Raw genomic sequence first — 19,694 nt, 5'->3', positions numbered from 1 at the left:
ACTGTAATGAGATAAAATATAACTAAAACGGTGAGAAGCCCAGTCATTTGAACTGTTGCGGATTAATGCAGTCCCAGTTTTCTCTTTTTGTTAACTGTAAACTCAAGCAGTCAGCGTGCAATATATGGCTGCTTACACAACTTACATGACTTTATAAACATGAATGTGTCATCACAAGGTAAGTTTCTACCTTGTTGAGAATACTTCAGCTCACTCGACCCCCTCCTTCTTCCAGAATACTGTCCCTACAGATGTAACACTGTTGCAGAAAAATGGGTCTCCTTCTTAATGGGCCATTTCGTCTGGAAAGGAACAGACTGTTCTAGGAACAAGGGGGCTCAACTTAGAAGGAAGCAGGTGCTATGGTAGGGGAAGAAAACAACAGCTCGCTTAGAAAAGAGGGGGCAAATATAATAATGAAATGGCATTGTAAACTGAGCTGTTAAATGCCTGCCTTTCTGTCTGAGCTAAGCCAGCAAGGGTGAGATTTATATTTGTGGAGAAATCTGATGCTAATTAAACAATTATAGAATCATAAATTAGTAACAGCACAGGAGTTCATTCGGCCCATTGAGTCTGCCAGAGCAACCCAGTTACGTCTACTCCCCACTCCTTCCCCATATCCCTGCAATTCTTTTGCCTTCAAGTATTCCCTTCTGAAGGCTACTATTGAATCTGCTTCCACCTGATCAGGCAGTGCATTCCAAATCCTAACCATTCATTCGGCAAAAAGGATTCTCTCACGTCGCCTCTGATTCTTTTGCCAATCACCTTAAATCTGTGCCCTCTGGTTATCGACCCCTCAGCCATTGGAAACAGTTTCTCTTTATTTACTCTATCTAAACCCTTCATGATTTTAAACACTGCCATCAAATCTCCTCTTAACCTTCTCTGCTCTAAGGAGCAACTCCAGTCTCTCCACGTAACTGACACCAATCTAGTAAATCTCTTCTCTACCCTCTCCAAAGCCTTCATTCACATCCTTCCTAAAATGTGGTTCCCAGAATTAGACACATTACACCACATGGGGTCGAACTAATGTTTTATATAGATGTAGCATAACGTACTGGCTTTTGTACTCTATGCCTCTATTTATAAAAATCCAGGATAAATTGGTTGACAAACTGGGAGCGCAGTAGAATCTGGTGAAGCAGCTAAAGAATTAGCGAAAGACCTGGACAGTAGTTTCAGGTGGTCAGAATTATGGCAAAGAAAGTTCGAAACAGATAAGTATATTATCTTATATATTGGGGGGAGAAAATGGGGTCATACTTAATGAGAATAAATAGGGAGGGAAGTTGAAAGAAATCTGGGTGTCATTAATAGATTCAACACTATGTCCAGTCATTGCAGAGCAACAATTAACGAAACAAACAATGATTAGTTATATTGACAGGTCAGTAGAGTAAAAGTCTGAGGCATTCATACTGAATCTGTATTGTGTCTGGTCAGGCTATACCTTGAGTACTTCAATCAGCTCAAGCTACCGAGGCACAAGAGAAACACTTAAGCCCTGGAATGGGGCTCTGAGGAACCTATAGGCTGATCCTTAGTATCAGGGAACTGAGTTCTGAGGAAAGATTAGAACGTATGAACTTATTAGACTTAAATGAAGTTAAGTAAGAAGAGACCTTATGGGGACAGGCAAGTGGATATAGAAGTTTAATAATAAGCAATATTGCAAGCTAAGCTGTGACCTGAGGACAAGGGGACTTCGATAGCAACTGGTAAAAGGCAAGTTCAGAACTGATGCCAAGAAGCCCTTCTTCATACAATGGTCATTCAGGATAATGGAAGTTAAAAACTCTGGAGTCATTCAAGAGGCAATTTGATGGGGAGCAGGCTCTTAGGTTACTAAAGAAGGATTAGCTAGATGGGCTGAATGGGCCTCCTAATTTGTACATATTGTGATGCCAGTGCAGTTTATTTAGTTTTAACACAGTTCTTTGGCAAATTATTGGGGAGATGGTGACATAGTGGTAATGTCACTGGACTAGTAATCCACAGGCCCAGGCTAATGCCTTCAGACACAGGTTCAAATCCCACCACAGCAGCTGATGGAATTTAAATTAAATTAATTAATAAAAAAAATCTGGAAGCTAATCTTTGTAATGGTGCCATGAAACCATTGTCGATTGTTGCAAAAACCCATCTGGTTCACTAATGTCCTTCAGGGAAGGAAATCTGCTGTCCTTACCTGGTCTGGCCTACATGTGACTCCAGACCCACGGCAATGTGGTTGACTCTTAACTGCCCTCTGAAATGGCCTAGCAAGCCACTCAGTTCAAGGGCAATTAGGGATGGGCAACAAATGTTGACCTTGCCAGCGAAGCCCACATCCCATGAATGAATAGAAAAAAATTTGAACAACATTCATTAATTGTTTGGATTAACTGCTCCATTTTGAAAACTGGGGAGCAGCCTGAGTACAGGAAAATTAAAAAAAAAGGGGAATTGGAAAGATGTCAATCAAGGTAGCTTCTGTGCACTGTCTACCTCCTGGTGCAGAGACCCACTTTTGGGAAACCTCTCTTCTGTGCTGTGGGAGATCTTGGGACTGGTAAAAGAAATTGGAAACATGGTGGGAAAATAGATGAAATGTTTCTTGAGAATGCTGACTCTGGGAACTGAGCTCTGTGTCCTCTGCCAGGTCATTACTCGTTATTTTGCTGGAGGAATGTGCGGCTATGACAAAGAAGGCAGCCCTATTTGGTATGACGTGATTGGACCTTTGGATCCGAAAGGTTTGATGCATTCGGCATCCAAGCAGGATTTTTTAAAGACAAAAATCCGAGACTGTGAGCTGCTGCGAGAAGAGTGTGTTAAACAGTCTAAAAAGGTAAGGAGCTGTGAGGAATTTGATGATCAGTCCCTGAGTCCCTAATTTTTTGGTTGTTTAGAACTCAGATTATAACATTTTTCCTTGTAGAGCTCTTGAGTTCTGAAGACAAATTGTGCTGTTACTTGTATTAAATGTCCAGATGCCTCATCCTTATTTGACACTTCCTTTAAAATACTGCACTGAAAAGTAGGATTTTGAGTTTTAGGGATCTTAGTACAATTTTCTTTTGACTGACTGTAATTTTTAAATAAATTGGAATTATCTTTGTACTGATAGCCTATTTTTTAAGTTAAAATTCCAGAGGAATTCCTGGACAAGAAAGGTTAACTTATGAAGACAGGTTGCATAGATTTGGCTTGTACTACCTTGAGTATAGAAAAGTAAGGGGTGATTAATTGATATGTTTAAGATGATTTAAAGGATTTGATAGGGTAGATAGAGAGAAACCCTTTCATCTGGTTGGTAATCCAGAACAAGGGAGCATAACCTGGGCACTGCACACAAAGGTAGTGGAAATCTGGAACTCTATTTTGATTCATTTGTAGAATGTGAGTATCACTGCCAAGGCCAGCATTTATTGCCCATCCCTAATTGCCCTTTATAAGGTGGTGGTGAGCCACCTTCTTGAACTGCTGCAATTCGTGTGGTGTGGAGGTACATCCACTGTGTTGTTCGGGAGGGAGTTACAGGTTTTTGACCCAATGACAGTGAAGGAACGGCGATATCGTTCCGAGTCAGGATGATAGCTTGGAGGGGAACTTGCAGGTGGTGATGTTCTCATGCGTTTGCTGCCCTTGTCCTTCTAGGTAATATAGGTTGCGGATTTGGAAGGTGCTGTCGAAGGAGTCTTGGTGAGTTGCTACGGTGCATCTTGTAGAAGGTACATACTGCTGCCATTGTGCAGATTTCCCAGCCTCTGACTTGCTCTTGTAGCCACAGTATTTATATGGCTGGCCCAATTACATTTCTAATACCCAAAAAGCTATTGAGGCTGGATCAATTAAAAATTTCAACACTGAGATTGCTAGATTTTGTTCGGTGAGGATATTGAAGATTACAGAACCAAGGTTAGTAAATGGAATTAAAATACAGATAAGCCATGACCTAACTGAATGGCAGAACAGACTTGAGGGGCTGAATGGCTTACAAGAGGCAATTTTTATGAAACATGGTCTATGACCAAAGAGGAACAGTGGCTGGCTATATGCTTCGACCATCACCTGGTATTGCTTCAGTGTTAAAAGTACATATCTCATACTGTAAAAGGTGGAGAACAGTCATCTTAAGTGAGGTGATCCTTGGAATTTAGGCTTTCTAATGGTCATATTGCTCAGGCAGGTATGAATCAAGCAAAACAATGGAAGGAATGCAATTTTATTTTTGGAAAATAATTTTGTTTTAATCAGCCTCTATTGGGCTGAATTTTATGAGCCCTGTAGGGATAGGAAGGGTGGTAGGGGACCCATAAAATTGCAAGGGAAGGCAGGGGGTTGGGGGGTGGTGGAGATCGGTGTGTGGGGGTAGTGTCCATTGCCTTCCCAGCACCATTGAATTGTGGTCTGATGCGGGAAAGGCCGAGGATGGCCTTTCTGCCCAGAAGCCAATTGAGGCCCTTACGTGGCCAATTATTGGCCAACTAAGGGCCTCTTCCCGCTGGCATTTTACCTGCGGCGGGGGTGGGAGGGGTGCCTCTGCCTCATGAGGAGGACCGCAAAGACTGCCCCTGTACCATTGCCCCTCCACCCCCCCAACACCATGCCTCGCCAGTGCCTGGCAACCCACCCCCACTTACCTGCAGTCTGGGGCTCCATGGCTGCCACTGATCAGGTGACTGCTGTAGTTCCTCTGATTGGCCGGCAGCTGTTAAAGGTGGGATCCCCGTCCTTAAAGGGACGGAGGCCCTGAAACCAGGCAGTTAATTGCCCAAGCACCGTAAGATGCAGCTGGGGTCCCCCAAACAACCAAGGCGGGGTTTCCCTCACCTTTTTGGCCCAGCATCAGGACCCCTGTTGGCTGTGTAAAATCTAGCCCAATGTGTTTTCACAGGTGCTAACAACTCTCAAGTACTTCAGGGTAGGCAATAGTTCAGGATAGAAATTCTATTTTTGGGCGAGTGTGCACCATACATGTGCCAGAAGCTGAAGGTGCCAGGCTGACCCAAAATTGGGCTTCAGACCTAATTTTAGTAAATGCACTGAGCTTCCAGCACGTCTTGCACCTCATCGCTGGTCACTGCAGAAACAGTTTAAGCTGCTTGCCTTGCTGACTGCTGTACAACTTTAGCGTTGACGACCAGAGGTTTCTGCTTCATAGTCCTGGTAAAGTTAAAGGCAAATACACCCTTAATCAAATGCAGCCCATTCAGCAGTCACATCACAAGGATCTGGTGCAGTGCTCCCAAAGCAGACACCTCTGGTCCATTGCAATTACATCATTACTTTCAATGTCAATACTGAGTTTATTTCCTGCCCATGGTCAGGCATTGCTTGTGGTCTCTGCCTGAGAGGCAGGTGCGCAACCTGTTTGTAAGCCCTACACAACGGCAAGTTATAACCTGCCAGTAGGAGGGGGTGAGAGCAGGTTGGGTTTACCCTTCCATTGATTTCTTTATGTGTCGGTTGTTGAGAATCATCCAACCTCTGCACAGCATCTCGCACTGGTCACATAACGTAGATTAGAACTTAACATGTAGGAACTGAGGCACAAACCCTGGCATGTGCCATTATGCTATCTTTAGTTCAGTGCAATTTAAATATAGGTTGCAATTTGACTGGAAAAATGTTTGTGTCTTGCCATGATAATATATGAAACTTTAATGAATTGTTGAGCCACTATCCTTCGTAGACTTTTTGTCTGCGTGTGGGCCTGCATCTCCTTTTTGATCTGCTGCATAGCATCAGCTTGTTGCATATTAGATTGTGACCTTGACCCATGAGATATTCCAATGACACAATGACACCAGAAATATTATCTTGAACTAAGGGCTGATGCTGAACCTCAAAATACTAAAAGCAAGTTATTAGCTCAAATTACACATTGGTCTTAAGCACCTAAAGGAGTTTATTCATCTCTCTGTTGGAATAATAAAATATAAAATTACTTGGTTGACTGTATCCTAGCTAAATGTTGATCCAGTGTGTTTCTTTTTGCAGCACAATAACCAAATTGAGGCAATCACAATGATCTATGATTGTGAAAACCTAGGAATGAAGCACTTATGGAAGCCTGCAGTTGAACTTTATGGAGAGGTAAGGCAGCACACAATTCAGGATTTACTGCATCTTTTTATAGAGAATAATAGATACTGGAGAGTCCGGTAGTAATCTAAGGGAAGGCTTCAGGTTGTTTGTTATATAAAACATAATTTTCCCATCCCCGGGTTGGCAGGCTTGAAGCGGGGGAGTCGGTGGTGGGGGGAATAGCCAGGAGCCATGTCAGGATGGCTCTCTGACGCATTTGCACTGCTGGGAAGTTTTCTGGGGTGGGTAGGAATGCAGATTGGCTGCTCACACATGGAGCCGACAGCTAGTTTACCTACTTAAGGCCCCAATTAGGGACGATTGAGAAGGCTAGCTGGCATTCAGCCATTGCTGGAGTGGCCCCCTTCCACGTGAGGAGGCCACCAGCTAAATGGAGGCAGCCTCCCTCCGGCAGTCGGGTGTGGGCCATTAGGTACAGAGGCTCCATCCCTCAAAGAGGGGGCCGCGGGCATCAAAGGACGCTCCAAGAGGCCTACCACCTTCCTCCCTTTTAAATAATTATCTATTTCTATGCCTCCGAGGGCACCCCCATTTCAATGCGCCCTTACAGTTTCCTAACTGCCTCAGCAGTGCCCACCTCTCCCGGTGGAGCTGTCGAGGTTCCAGAGAGCTGCTGGCCCTGTGATTGGGTCGGCAGCATCAGGAGCCCACCTGCTATCCTCAGTCGGATGGTGAACACAGAGGCAGCCAATTAGGAGTCCGCCTCTGGGAAAATAGCTCTGCTGGTTTGGCTCCCAGCAAGTGTGGGCTCAGGACCCCCATTTGAAGCCAATGTCGGCATCCCGAAGTCCGAAGGAATATCCAGCCCAATGGTTCTGGAAGAATGATGTGATTACAAGCAGTAACCCAATAGAGCGTTCCAGTGATTTTTTATATAGAGATTTGTAGGAGTGATTATAGTGGCAATCTAATTGAGTGAACTTGGTGAAATAATAAATGCTGTTGATCTATAACTGTCTTCTGAATCTGGAGCTCAGACTACAACCATATTATTGCCTGATGTTATTTTCAATATGTACTGTTTGAATTTGATTCTGTTTTAGGTAAGTTTTTGTACCAACAGTGGCCATCAGTGTGAAGATCGATACTAGCAGGCTGCTTGCTGTTTCACCTCCCTGCTGTATGTTGAAATACACACAAGAGGCCAGCTGCATAATTACTGCTAGCATAATAACAATCTGTAGTTAATTACTGGGAAGCTGTAGGTCTAGTTTAGAATATGAGGCAATAAACGAATGGGCTGGACTTCTAACCTTTCAAGCATTCATTGAAACTTATTGATCATCATAAATGTCATTACTTAACCAGGTACTTACCATGTTTGAGGATAACTACCCTGAGGGTTTAAAGACATTGTTTGTTATCAAAGGTAGGAAACTTTGGTTAAAACCCATTTGTAAATGTATGGCGAATGATTGTCTGTGGAACATGGAAAATATTCTGAGTTGGTTATCTAGATGAGGCCAAGAGTGGAATTTGGGAGTTCCATTGAAAACATATGGTTCTCTATTAAGTGTCAGGTTGGCTCAGTGGTAGAACTCTGGTCTCCAACAACAACTTACATTTACGTAGCATCTTTAATGTAGTAAAATGTCCCAAGGCTCCAGGAATGTAAACACATCATCTAGGCTAACACTTTAGTACAGTATTGAGGGAATCCTCCATTATTGGAGGTTTATCCAGCCTCTTCCCTCTGCTTAGATGAATCTAAAAGTCCATGGCACCATCTGGAGAAGAGCTGGGGCAGGTGTTCTCATAATGTCTTGGCTGACATTCATACCTCAACCAAAGCAGGTTTCTCTGGTCATTTACCTCACTTGCTGTTTATGACCTAGCTGTGTGCAAATCGGCTGCAAAAACAACATGATTACACTTCCAGAGTATCTTATTGGCTGTGAAACATCTTGGGATGCTTTGAGGATGTGAAAGGCATCATACAAATACATGTTTATTATGCCATGATATGCTAGCTCACATTAGATTTTAGATGAATAATTGCAATTTTATTGTGCTTTTATGTGGGCCCACACATTGTAGAGTTGATACGGTACCAATAGTGCTGTGTATCAACAAAAGATACGGAATTAAACTGTTTAATAGAGCACCCCTGCTCTTCCTGGCCACAATTAGCCTTTAAAAACAAAGACTTACCTGGGACTCTTCTGGCCACTAGCCCCGGAGATAAAATCGCATGCTGCCAGAACGATGTCATCAGGCTGCAGTATCACGAGATTAACTCTTAAAATCAAGAGATTTGGTATAAAAGTCATGAGTTAACCAATATAGATTGACAGTCAGATTATAAACCTCATTCGTGGCTTATTTACTCTCTGACAAGTCAGCGCTCTACAAAACCTATATTATTGCATCTGAGAATGCTTTATAAAAAACTTATGAAAAAACCCTATCTGTTATACCTGCATGTGTTAAAGAAGAATCTGCTGTTCTACACAGTCACTATTGGCTGAAAAAGCAGTCTCCCCTATAGGATGAAATGTAACCCACATGTCCCAGCTTAATGCATTAAAATATATTTATCGACAGTGTAGTAACTATTATCACCCACAAATTTGAGTTATTACAAAATATGATCATGGCAGTTATGTTAATGCAAACATATGAATAATAGCTGACAGGTTAGAACCCTCTAGTCCATCCAGCCTGTCCCACACAATCACTATGTAGACACTCCCCACCCATAAAATGTAAAAGTTTAAATGATCAGTTTTAATCATTATTTTCAGTTGCAATATCTTGAAATAATTTAACAAACGTTCATGTCGAATGATAGATACTTGGTGAACAGCACAGTTGCACTGCTCTTTTAGTACCCATAGACCAAAATTTGCAATTCTACAGCACCCCTAATGCAGAGTCACACCTCAAAGTGCTATATATTGAGGAGTGCAAAGTAGTGGATCCTAAGCAGGAGGGGAAAGTGTAAAATAAAGAGGTTAAGAAATGAAAGGCACAATAGAAGTAAAGTGTTTTAGGGAAGTCTTCGAAAGCAGAGACGGTGGAGAGAACAGAACAGAGCGGGCAGGGCTGTAGTGGCTAAATATGGGGCCATCAATCGTGAGGAAGTGGAAAACTGTAAGTAGCTTGGTATTGGAGGAATGGAGGGGACATGCAGAAATTTGAAAATTAGGCCCAAAATTTAAGTCAGCTCCCTAGGGCTTCCCTGGTGCACAAGTTGAGAGAGAGTGAAAGGTGGCGCGAGCACTCCGTCCCCCGACACCCCTTCTCCAGCCTTTACCCCATGGGATACTTACCATGAGATACTTCCCTGGCACCCCTTCTCCAGCCTTTACCCCATGGGATAATTACCTCTTTTTAAAAAAAGCCATCGGCAGCTCTCTGTAACCAAGTCACCGATCATCAGACAGAGGGCAGAATTTTGGATTCCTGTTGGAGGCGGGACCAGAGGCAGTTGGAGTGCAGCATGCCAGATTGCCAGTATGTTCCCACCCCCGGGGCATTTTTTTTCTGGGATGGGGAGCAGTGATGGCTACCCACCCGCAAGCGATGGCAAATTAAAAGGTCTATTAAGGCCTCTCAGCAAAAGCCGACTGGGCCCCCCACTGAGACCGAAACAGGGCCAGCAGATGGAGGTGGCCTTCCAGAGGGAGACCAATGCTCCATTCAGCTGGACAGCAACTCCCACCCAGTCCTGCACCTGCCATAGCCATGAAGCCGCATTGTGGCCGCCAGCCGTCCAATGGAAGAGTTGCCCCTCCAAGATGACGGCCTGGCAGCTGTGGCCTTTTTAAACCGAAAACTTTTAAAATGCTCCTCAGAGGGCACCTCCACCGTGAGGCTCCCTCTCTCGCTCTCTTAACTGCATCAGCAGCTCCCCCTTCAGACAGTGGGGCTGCCGATGTGTCATTGCTGGAGGGCCTCCTATTGGCTCTCCAGCCTCGGAAGCCCACCTGGTGATTGTGTTCCTGGCCACTGATTGGCCATGCCTTCAAAGATCAGGTCAGGCATCTGACGCATTGCGGACCCGGAAATCCACCCAACATCGGGGTCCCGACCCCAGAACAAAAGTTCTGCCAAGAGAGTCAGAAATCCAGCTCACCGAGCATATATCAGCAGCAGAAAAAATCTCAGGATTTCATAGCTGTCTCGTGAGATCATGAGTGGGGCTGGATTTGGCTGAGAAATCTCAAGAATTGGCATGTCTGAGACTGGAATTTGCCTCTGTAAATAGGTCACAGCATGTCTGGGGTGTGTCAAGGCCAGAAAATTGCTTGTTGAAATGGCATGCGCCTTGAACAGTTCTGGGATGGTGCGGGAAGTGGCCAAACCCAATTTTAACACCAGGCCTGCTCCGCTCCCACTGAGTGGCCTGGCTTAAAATTGGGACTAGTGTCTATGTTGACATGAAGAAGGCCACTTGGGCAAAGTGTAGGAGGGCTGTTGTTGTGAATGGGACAGTACCGGCAAGAAAATAGAGTACAGTAGCATGGTGTCTATGAAACTACTGGATTGTCATAAAAACCCATCTGGTTCAACAATGTCCTTTAGGGAAGGAAATCTGCCGTCCTTACCCGGTCAGCCGATATGTGACTCCAGGCCCACTGTAATGTGGTTGACACTTAATTGCCCTCTGAAATAGTCTAGCAAGCCACTTAGTTGTATCCAAGAAGGCGGCTGACCACCACCTTCTCAATTAGGGATGGGCAATAAATGTTGGTCTTGCCGGCAACGCCCACACTTTATGAATGAATGCAAAAAAAGCAGTGCTTTCAGGAGAGGAGGGCAGTAAAAGATTGTATTGGTTTGAACTTCTGCTTCTATCTATGTCTGAGAACTATAAATGGATTTTTCAGTGCACTCGTCCTTTGATTACTGACTTATTTTTCGGTTATTGCAGCACCAAAGATTTTCCCTGTGGCCTACAACCTCATAAAGCATTTTCTCAGTGAAGACACACGCAAGAAAATTAAGGTGTTAGGAGGTAAGTGCCTTTTCAGCAGTTATTGTAACTTGATGCACTCCAGCCTTTTCCTTTCTATTGTGAATACACAAATAATCCTGCAGACTGTATAGGATGGCACTGTTTCTGCCAGATTGAGAGCTATTGTTTGTTGCTAGATTCACAATGAGAATAACCACGAGTGTTTGCATGTGGTTGTATTATTTTGTTTAGGTGTGTGTGTTTATTTAAGCTCAGAGCTCTTCCTGTTTCAGCTTCACTCTCCTACTTTTGTAAACTCATTCATTCACAGGATGTGGATGTTCCTGGCAAGGCCAGCATTTATCGCCCATCCCTAATTGCCCTTAAGAGGTTGGTGGTGAGCTGCCTTCTTGAACTGCTGCAGTCCTTGTGGTGAATGTTCTTTCACAGTGCTGTTGGGGAGGGAATTCCAGGATTTTGACCCAGTGACAAGGAAGGAATGGCAGTATATTTCCAAGTGTAACTTGGACTGGAACTTGCAGGTGGTGGTGTTCCCATGCACCTGCTGCCGTTGTCCTTCTAGGTAGTAGAGGTCAAGGGTTTGGAAGGTGCTGTCGAAGACGCCTTCGCAAATTGCTGTAGTGCATTTTGTAGATGGTACACACTGCTGCCATGGTGTTCCGTTGGTGGAGGGAGTGAATGTTTAAGGTGTGGATAGGTTGCTGATCAAGTGGACTGCTTTGGCCTGGATGGTATCGAGCTTCTTGAGTGTTGTTTGGAGCTGAATACATCCAGGCAAGTGGAGAGTATTCCATCGCACTCCTGACTTGTGCCTTGTAGATGATGGAAAAACTTTGGGGAGTCAGGAGGTGAGTCACTCACCGCAGAATTTTCAGTCTCTGACCTGCTCTTGTAGCCACAGTATTTATATGGCTGGTCCAGTTAAATTTCTGATGAGTGGTGACCCTGGGATATTGTTGGTGGGGCATTTGATGAGGGTAATGTTATTGAATGTCAAGGGGAGGTGGTTAGGTTCTCTTGTTGGAGATGATCATTGCTTGGCACTCATGTGGCACGAATGTTACTTGCCACTTATCAGCCCAAGCTTGGATGCAGTCCAGTCTTGTTGCATGCGAGTACAGACTGCTTCATTCTGTGCAAATGGTTAGACAGAGTTAAAAGTTCAATTGTCAGAGAAAACAACCAATATGAAACTTTAGATATATTGTCAGGGGACAGCCACATTGAATAAAAAAAGGAAACATTTTTGCTTATCGTTATAAGGGCAACAGCTTAGCAACAGGAAATGAGCTTTATTGTATAATTTTTTTCTCAAGCAATCATAATGGTTGGAGTACAGGCTGGTCATAAATCTGGCAATGTTAGCTAAAGCACTGCCAGAATATATATTGTGGTACAGCAGCAGTGAACAGGATGTCTGTAATGTAGGATTCTTGGTCATATTACTGTCCTTTACTCACTCGCAGACATCTTTAACTGGGATTTAAAATATAGATGTAATCTGAAATAAATTAGAGTTTAAGAACGGTGCATATTTGGTATTCTATTGCATAATTAGTAATTCATCGCCACAATGAAAGCCCTCCGCACTTATTATTTTTGTAGCAGTTGCAGCAAACTGTGCTAGACAACCCAGCCCAGATAAATGTTCTGGTAAAAGCTGATTATCAGAGGAACGGCAGCCTTAGAAAATACTACAATTGACTGCCTGTTTGCCGTGCTGGGAACAGCAGCAGTGATACTATATATATTCATTGTCCATTAGTTATGAGCGCTGTCAGTGCACAAAAAATTTCAAAGATCCTGGTTGGATTCGAGAAATGTGAGAGAAAGCAACAACAAAAAATTTCAAACCGGGCCTAAGTCAGCATCCTGCCCCTGTTGTACCACAGCGTCTGGAATAATTTCTGCTTCTGAAAGTGCAGTTCAGTGTCCCAGACCATCCCGCACTTATAAGGTCAAGTCCAAATGAAGCCTTGATGGACTTTGAGGATCTACGGCCTGGAATCTACTTGCTAGCCACAGGGTCGAACTGTTCTCTTTTTTATTTATTTTTTAATTTAGAGATACAGCACTGAAACAGGCCCTTCAGCCCACCGAGTCTGTGCTGACCATCAGCCACCCATTTTATATTAATCCCATATTCCCGACCATTCTCCTACCTACACTACAGGCAATTTACAATGGTCAATTTACCTATCAACCTGCAAGTCTTTGGCTGTGGGAGGAAACCAGAGCACCCAGTGAAAACCCACACGGTCACAGGGAGAACTTGCAAACTCCGCACAGGCAGTACCCAGAACTGAACCCAGCTCGCTGGAGCTGTGAGGCTGCGGTGCTAACCAATGCGCCACTGTGCCGTCCTTATTGCTCACAGATTTTTTGAAAGTAATAGAAGTTAGTCAAATAGGCTACTGAACACCAACAGTGTGAGGATGGCTAATTGCACTATAAATGTCAAATTTGAATGATCCTGTAGGCATGTGCGCTGAGGCAGAGAACACATGTAACATATGTAACATGTTCCGATGAAGGGTCACTGACCCGAAACGTTAACTCTGCTTCTCTTTCCACAGATGCTGCCAGACCTGCTGAGTGATTCCAGCATTTCTTGTTTTTATTTCAGATTTCCAGCATCCGCAGTATTTTGCTTTTATTAACACATGTAACACCCCTGCCCCCCTCCACCACCTAAAAAAGTAATACGACATGGTCCTTCCAGGTCATGTGACTTCAGAATTGTTGAGATGTTTAGTATTAACCTTAATGGGCCTAATCCTTCTCCTTATGGAGGTGATTTTTGTTTGGAGCACTATCTGGTTGGGTGGTGGCCACCTAGAGGATTCAGCATGGGAGCCACAATCTCGGGCGAAGTGATCTGGGCTTCAGATGGATGTAAATTTGGATTCTGGAAGAATTTTTGTGTGACATTGAAGTCAAACCTGCTTTACAAAATGCTCACATTCCATTGGAGAGCCCTCAGGGCAATTTAATTGTAATCTAATTGTACTTAATCAAAATTTATGATTAGAAAGCAGGAGCCCTCATCTTCCAGATTTCGAAACATTTAATTGTATAACTATTGGGAATGGGCTCTTCCCACAATGATATCTGGACAGGTGCACTGCTGTCTCCAGGGCAGCATGCTAACAGTTACAGTCAGAAAGGAACCAGGTTATACGTGAATCCACATCAGTTGGCTGGAACCTGATCTCCAGCTATTGGCCTCTGATTGCCAGCTGCAATGTAAAATAGTTGAGCCTAATGCTGTCTGCACAGACCTGTTAAAATATCTTTGCTTGGCCTTAGCTTCTTTTGCTGCTGATTTGCAGGTAATTGGAAGGAGGTGCTATTACAATATATTGATGCAGACCAGCTCCCTGTTCATTATGGTGGAACTCTCACAGATCCGGATGGGAACCCAAAGTGTATGTGCAAGGTAAATATCGCCACACGGTTCATGTTGGAGTTCTTTGTTAACTGAAGAAAATCAGAAGGTTGTAAGAGGTTTTTTTATTCATTTTGTGAGATGTGGGCGTCGCTGACCAGGCCAGCATTTATTGCTCATCCCTAATTGCCCGTGAACTGAGTGGCTTGCTAGGCCATTTCAGAGGGCAGTAAAGAGTCAATCACATTGCTGTGGGTCTGGAGTCAGATGTAGGCCAGACCAGGTAAGGACGGCAGATTTCCTTCCTTAAGGGTAATGGTATTGTCACTAGTAACCCAAAGACCCAGGGTATTTCTCTGGGGACATGGGTTCGAATCCCACCACAGCAGACGGTGAAATTTGAATTCAATTAATAAAAAAAAAAATCTGGAATTTTAAAAAAAAGCTAGTCTAATGATGGCCATGAAACCATTGTTGGTCCGATAATGCCCTTTAGGGAAGGAAATCTGCTGTCCTTACCTGGTCTGGCCTACATGTGACTCCAGACCCACAGCAATGTGGTTGACTCTTAAAATGCCCTCTAAAATAAAGGAATGCTCAAGTGACAAAAAAAAACCCGACCCGAACCCAACAGAACCACATCCGACCCGAGCCCGACCTGGCTCGAGTCCTTCCATTTTTTCCATTGCCTGACCCGACCATCAGTTACCTTCCGTTTTTCACTTTCTTGCTGATCTGCACAAGCTTAAAATAACTGTTTAAAAAACCACCTTTCTAGTCCAAAAATTAAATTAACATTGGAGCCACGTACCTGTGATTGAGTGTGTCCGACCCAGCCTGACCCGAGCCTCAATGCCGGAACTGGAACTGCAACCCGAACCAACCCGAACCCGACACATGTCGTCGTGTCCCGTCGGGTTCATGTCGGGTAGCAGGCCTTTACTCTGAAATTGCCTAGCAAGCCACTCAGTTGTACCTAACCGCTAAAATGTTGATAGGAATGAAATTGGACAGACCACCCGACATCGACCTAGGCACCGGAAACGACAACGGCAAACCCAGCCCTGTCGACCCTGCAAAGTCCTCCTTACTAACATCTGTTGGCTTGTGCCAAAGTTGGGAGAGCTGTCCCACAGACAAGTCAAGCAACAACCTGACATAGTCGTACTCACCGAATCATACCTTACAGACAATGTGCCAGACACCGCCATCACCATCCCTGGGTACGTCCTGTCCCACTGGCAGGACAGACCCAGCAGAGGTGGTGGCAGTGTGCTATACAGTCGGAAGGGAGTTCCCCTGGGAGTCCTCTTGACCCCATTAAATCTCATGGTATCAGGTCAAACATGGGCAAGGAAACCTCCTGCTGATTACCACATACTGCACTACCGCCCCCCCCACTCACCCCTCAGCTGATGAATCAGTACTCCTCCATGTTGAACACCACTTGGAGGAAGCACTGAGCGGGCAAGGGCGCAGAATGTACTCTGAGTGGGGGACTTCAATGTCCATCACCAAGAGTGGGTCAGTAGCACCACTACTGACTGAGCTGGCCAAGCCCTAAAGGACATAGCTGCTAGACTGGGTCTGTGGCAGGTCGTGAGGGAACCAACGAGAGGGAAAAACATACTTGACCTCATCCTCACCAATCTGCCTGCCACTTCTGTCCATGACAGTAATGGTATGAGTGACCACTGCACATGCCAGATGGAGATGAAATCTTGTCTTCACATTGAGGATACCCTCTATCGTGTTGTGTGGCACGACCACTGTGCTAAATGGGACAGATTTCGAACATCAGTGCAGATGATAAGGCTGAAGCATTTGCAACAATCTTCAGCTCGAAGTGCCGAGTGGATGATCCATCTCAGCCTCCTCCTGAGGTCCCCAGCATCACAGATGCCAGTCTTCAGCCAATTCAATTCAGTCCACGTAATATCAAGAAATGACTCAAAGCGCTGGATACTGCAAAGGCTACGGGCCCTGATAACGTTCCGGCAATGGTACTGAAGGCCTGTGCTCCAGAACTTGCCGCACCCATAGCCAAGCTGTTCCAGTACAGCTACAACACTGGCATCTACCCGGCAATGTGGAAAGTTGCCCAGGTATGTTCTGTACACAAAAAGCAGGGCAAATCCAACCCGGCCAATTACTGCCCCATCAGTCTACTCTCGATCATCAGTAAAGTGATGAAATGTGTCATCGACAGTGCTGTCAAGTGTCACTTGCTTAGCAATAACCTGCTCAGTGACGCTCAGTTTGGGTTCCACCAGGGCCATTCAGCTCCTGACCTCATTACAGCCTTGGTTCAAACACGGGCAAAAAAGCTGAGCTCAAGAGGTGAGGTGAGAATGACAGCCCTTGACATCAAGGCAGCATTTGACTGAGTACGGCATCAAAGAGCCCTAGCAAAACTGGAGTCAATGGGAATCAGGGGGAAAATTCTCAGCTGGTTGGAATCGTACCTAGCGCAAAGAAAGACGGTTGTGGTTGTTGAAGGTCAATCATCCTAGCTCCAGGACATCACTGCAGGAGTTCCTCAGGGCAGTGTCCTAGGCCCAACCATCGTCAGCTGATTCATCAATGACCTTCCTTCAATCATAAGGCCATAAGTGGGGATGTTTGCTGATGATTGCACAATGTTCAGCGCCATTTGCGACTCTTCAGATATTGAAGCAGTCCGTGTAGAAATATAGCAAGATTTGGACAATGTCCAGGCTTGGGCTGATAAGTGGCAAGTAACATATGCACCACACAATTGCCAGGCAATGACCATCTTCAACAAGAGAGAATCTAACCATCTCCCCTTGACATTCACTGGCATTACCATCACTGAATCCCCCACTATCAACATCCTGGGGGTTACCATTGACCAGAAATTGAACTGGAGTCGCCATATAAATACCATCGGTACATGAGCAGGTCAGAATCCTGCGGCAAGTAACTCACCTCCTGACTCCCCAAAGCCTGACCAGCATCTACAAGGCACAAGTCAGAAGTATGATGGAATGCACTATCCAGGATAAAGCAACTCGCTTGATTGGCACCCTCCACAAACATTCACTCCCTTCACCACCGATGCACAGTAGCAGCAGTGTGTACCATCTACAAGTTGCACTGCAACAATGCACCAACTCTACTCAGGCAGCACCTTCCAAACCCGTGACCTCTACCACCTAGAAGGACAAGGGCAGCAGATACTTGGGAACACCACCACCTGCAAGTTCCCCTCCAAGCCACACACCATCCTGACTTGGAACTATTGTCCTTCTTTCACTGTCGCTGGGTCAAAATCCTGGAACTCCCTTCTTAATAGCACTATGGGTTTACCTACCCCACATGGTCTGCAGCGGTTCAAGGAGGCAGCTCACCATCACCTTCTCAAGGGCAATTAGGGATGGGCAATAAATGCTGGCCTTGCCTGCGACACCCACATCCCATGAATCAAATAAAAAAGGGGCATTAGTGAACCAGATGGGTTTTTACAACATTCGACAATGGTTTCATGGTCACCATTAGACTAGCTTTTAATTCCAGATTTATTAATTGAATTCAAATTTCACCATCTGCCGTGGTGGGATTTGAACCCATGTCCCCAGAGCATTAGCCTGGGCTCTAGATTACTAGGCTGGTGACATCACCACCTCCCCTATCAACACTATGTTCTTTTAGTACCTGACCATAATGATAAATTCACCCTTTATAAAATCCATGGCACAGTGTCACTGAGGAACCATTTGATTACTTTGCATCTTAGCTTCAAGGTCCAGTGTTCCCAAAAAAAAGGCTTCTCCTACCTTGTTTAAGTAGTGGGTTCCCCCTATCCTATTCCTATTGTTCGTGCACCTTAGTGTCAAGTTTGATTTAATAAGTTATGTCCCTGAGACTGACGTTATTGAAGATGTTCAACATTCCATTATAGGTTTACAGTGGGACTTCTCCATGTATTTCACTGAAAAGTGGCCAGTATTGTATGGCACATGTAGATGCTGCCTGTGTCAGTATGTCCTTTTCATGGTGTGGGGGAGGTTTGTGCAATGAGATTGGTAAGCAATACACACCAAACTGCAATGCAAAATTGTTGTTGCAACAACATAGCACATACCAGACTGCTCTTGTGTGACATTGCAATCCTCTCCACTAAATACTAACAGATAGCATTAGCCTTTGGTGACATTTTGATGCTTCTGTGTGCGACAGACGACCATTACATAGAATTACATAGGACATACAGCTTAGAAACCGGCGATTTGGCCCAACTAGTCTATGCTGGTGTTTATACTCTGCAAGAGTCTCAACCTTTCAGCCTGTCTTTCCCTTTTCTCTCATGTACTCATTTAATTTCATTTTGAAAGTATATGTAACATAAGCAGACTATTTGTTAGATTGTGAGAACTTGTTCATTTTGTGAGGAACTACTTATGTCAGAAATGGTTTGTGTTGCTCTGATTCGACACCTGTATAAAATCTGTGGCAACAAGTAATTTTAATGAAGTTTAGTTGCTATCATATAAAAATGACAGGACATCATGAAAGTGCTGGTCACAGGAGCTCCAACACTCTGAACTGTGGAATGGACCCATGATCACACAGTTGGAGAGTCCCTGATCTCATCTGTGGCACTGGGTGAGCAGAGATCTGACGCTTCCCCACAATGGGCTGAATTTTCTGTGCCCGCCACTGATTTTGGCAGCAGGTGAAAACTCCGGGCCATATGTCACAAAGCCGCCGCAATCTTCAGTTCGGCGGCTCGTTTAAATAGCTGGGGTCGGCCGCCAACACCGATCACATGGAAGGTGCGGGATGTCCGTCCACGGCAATGGCATCAGCTGCCTCGGCCCAGGAACTGAAGCCATTTTTAAAGGGCTGTCAGCCGTACCGGGAAATTTAAATATTTAAAGGTAAAGTAAATGAAAAGACATCTCTTTTTCCCCTCTCCCACCCCCATCATAACAATAAAATTAATTATTTCCCCCCCCCCCCACAAAACACTTACCTTGTCCATCTGACGTTCCCACCCACCCCCCCAAACTGCACAAACTTTAAACTCCAACCCTTCCCACCATCCCCTACTCCCATGATAAACTTACCTCCTCCCCCCTCCCCACCAACGTGGCACCTCGTTTCCCTGGACGGGGATCTGAAGGTGCAGGAGTGCCAGCTGCCGGGCCGAAGATCGCAGTGGGACAACAGGCGATGACTCATAGGCATGACGTTTCTGATGGAAAGGAATAAGATTGGTCACATACCCACTAAACACACCAGCAGAAGATTTGTCTTATA

General features: G+C 44.8%; 1 protein-coding gene across 2 annotated transcripts in view; it reads left to right on the top strand.

Moving 5' to 3' along the window:
* LOC137382672 (SEC14-like protein 2) overlaps positions 1 to 19,694 on the top strand; it is a 63,159-nt gene that overhangs the window by 21,870 nt on the left and 21,595 nt on the right. For both annotated transcript variants that reach the window (XR_010977256.1, XM_068054931.1), the window contains exons 5-9: positions 2,651 to 2,839; positions 5,995 to 6,090; positions 7,411 to 7,471; positions 10,979 to 11,062; positions 14,356 to 14,462. Coding sequence is in view for 1 of the 2 variants with exons in the window: in XM_068054931.1 (XP_067911032.1) it covers positions 2,651 to 2,839; positions 5,995 to 6,090; positions 7,411 to 7,471; positions 10,979 to 11,062; positions 14,356 to 14,462 (537 nt within the window). In the remaining variant the exon portion in view is untranslated. The remainder of the gene's footprint in view (positions 1 to 2,650; positions 2,840 to 5,994; positions 6,091 to 7,410; positions 7,472 to 10,978; positions 11,063 to 14,355; positions 14,463 to 19,694) is intronic.

The sequence above is a fragment of the Heterodontus francisci genome, chromosome 23 (assembly GCF_036365525.1).
Source record: "Heterodontus francisci isolate sHetFra1 chromosome 23, sHetFra1.hap1, whole genome shotgun sequence".
Taxonomy (NCBI): domain Eukaryota; kingdom Metazoa; phylum Chordata; class Chondrichthyes; order Heterodontiformes; family Heterodontidae; genus Heterodontus; species Heterodontus francisci.
Note: the sequence above shows the minus strand (reverse complement) of the source record. Positions and strands in the feature narration are given on the sequence as shown.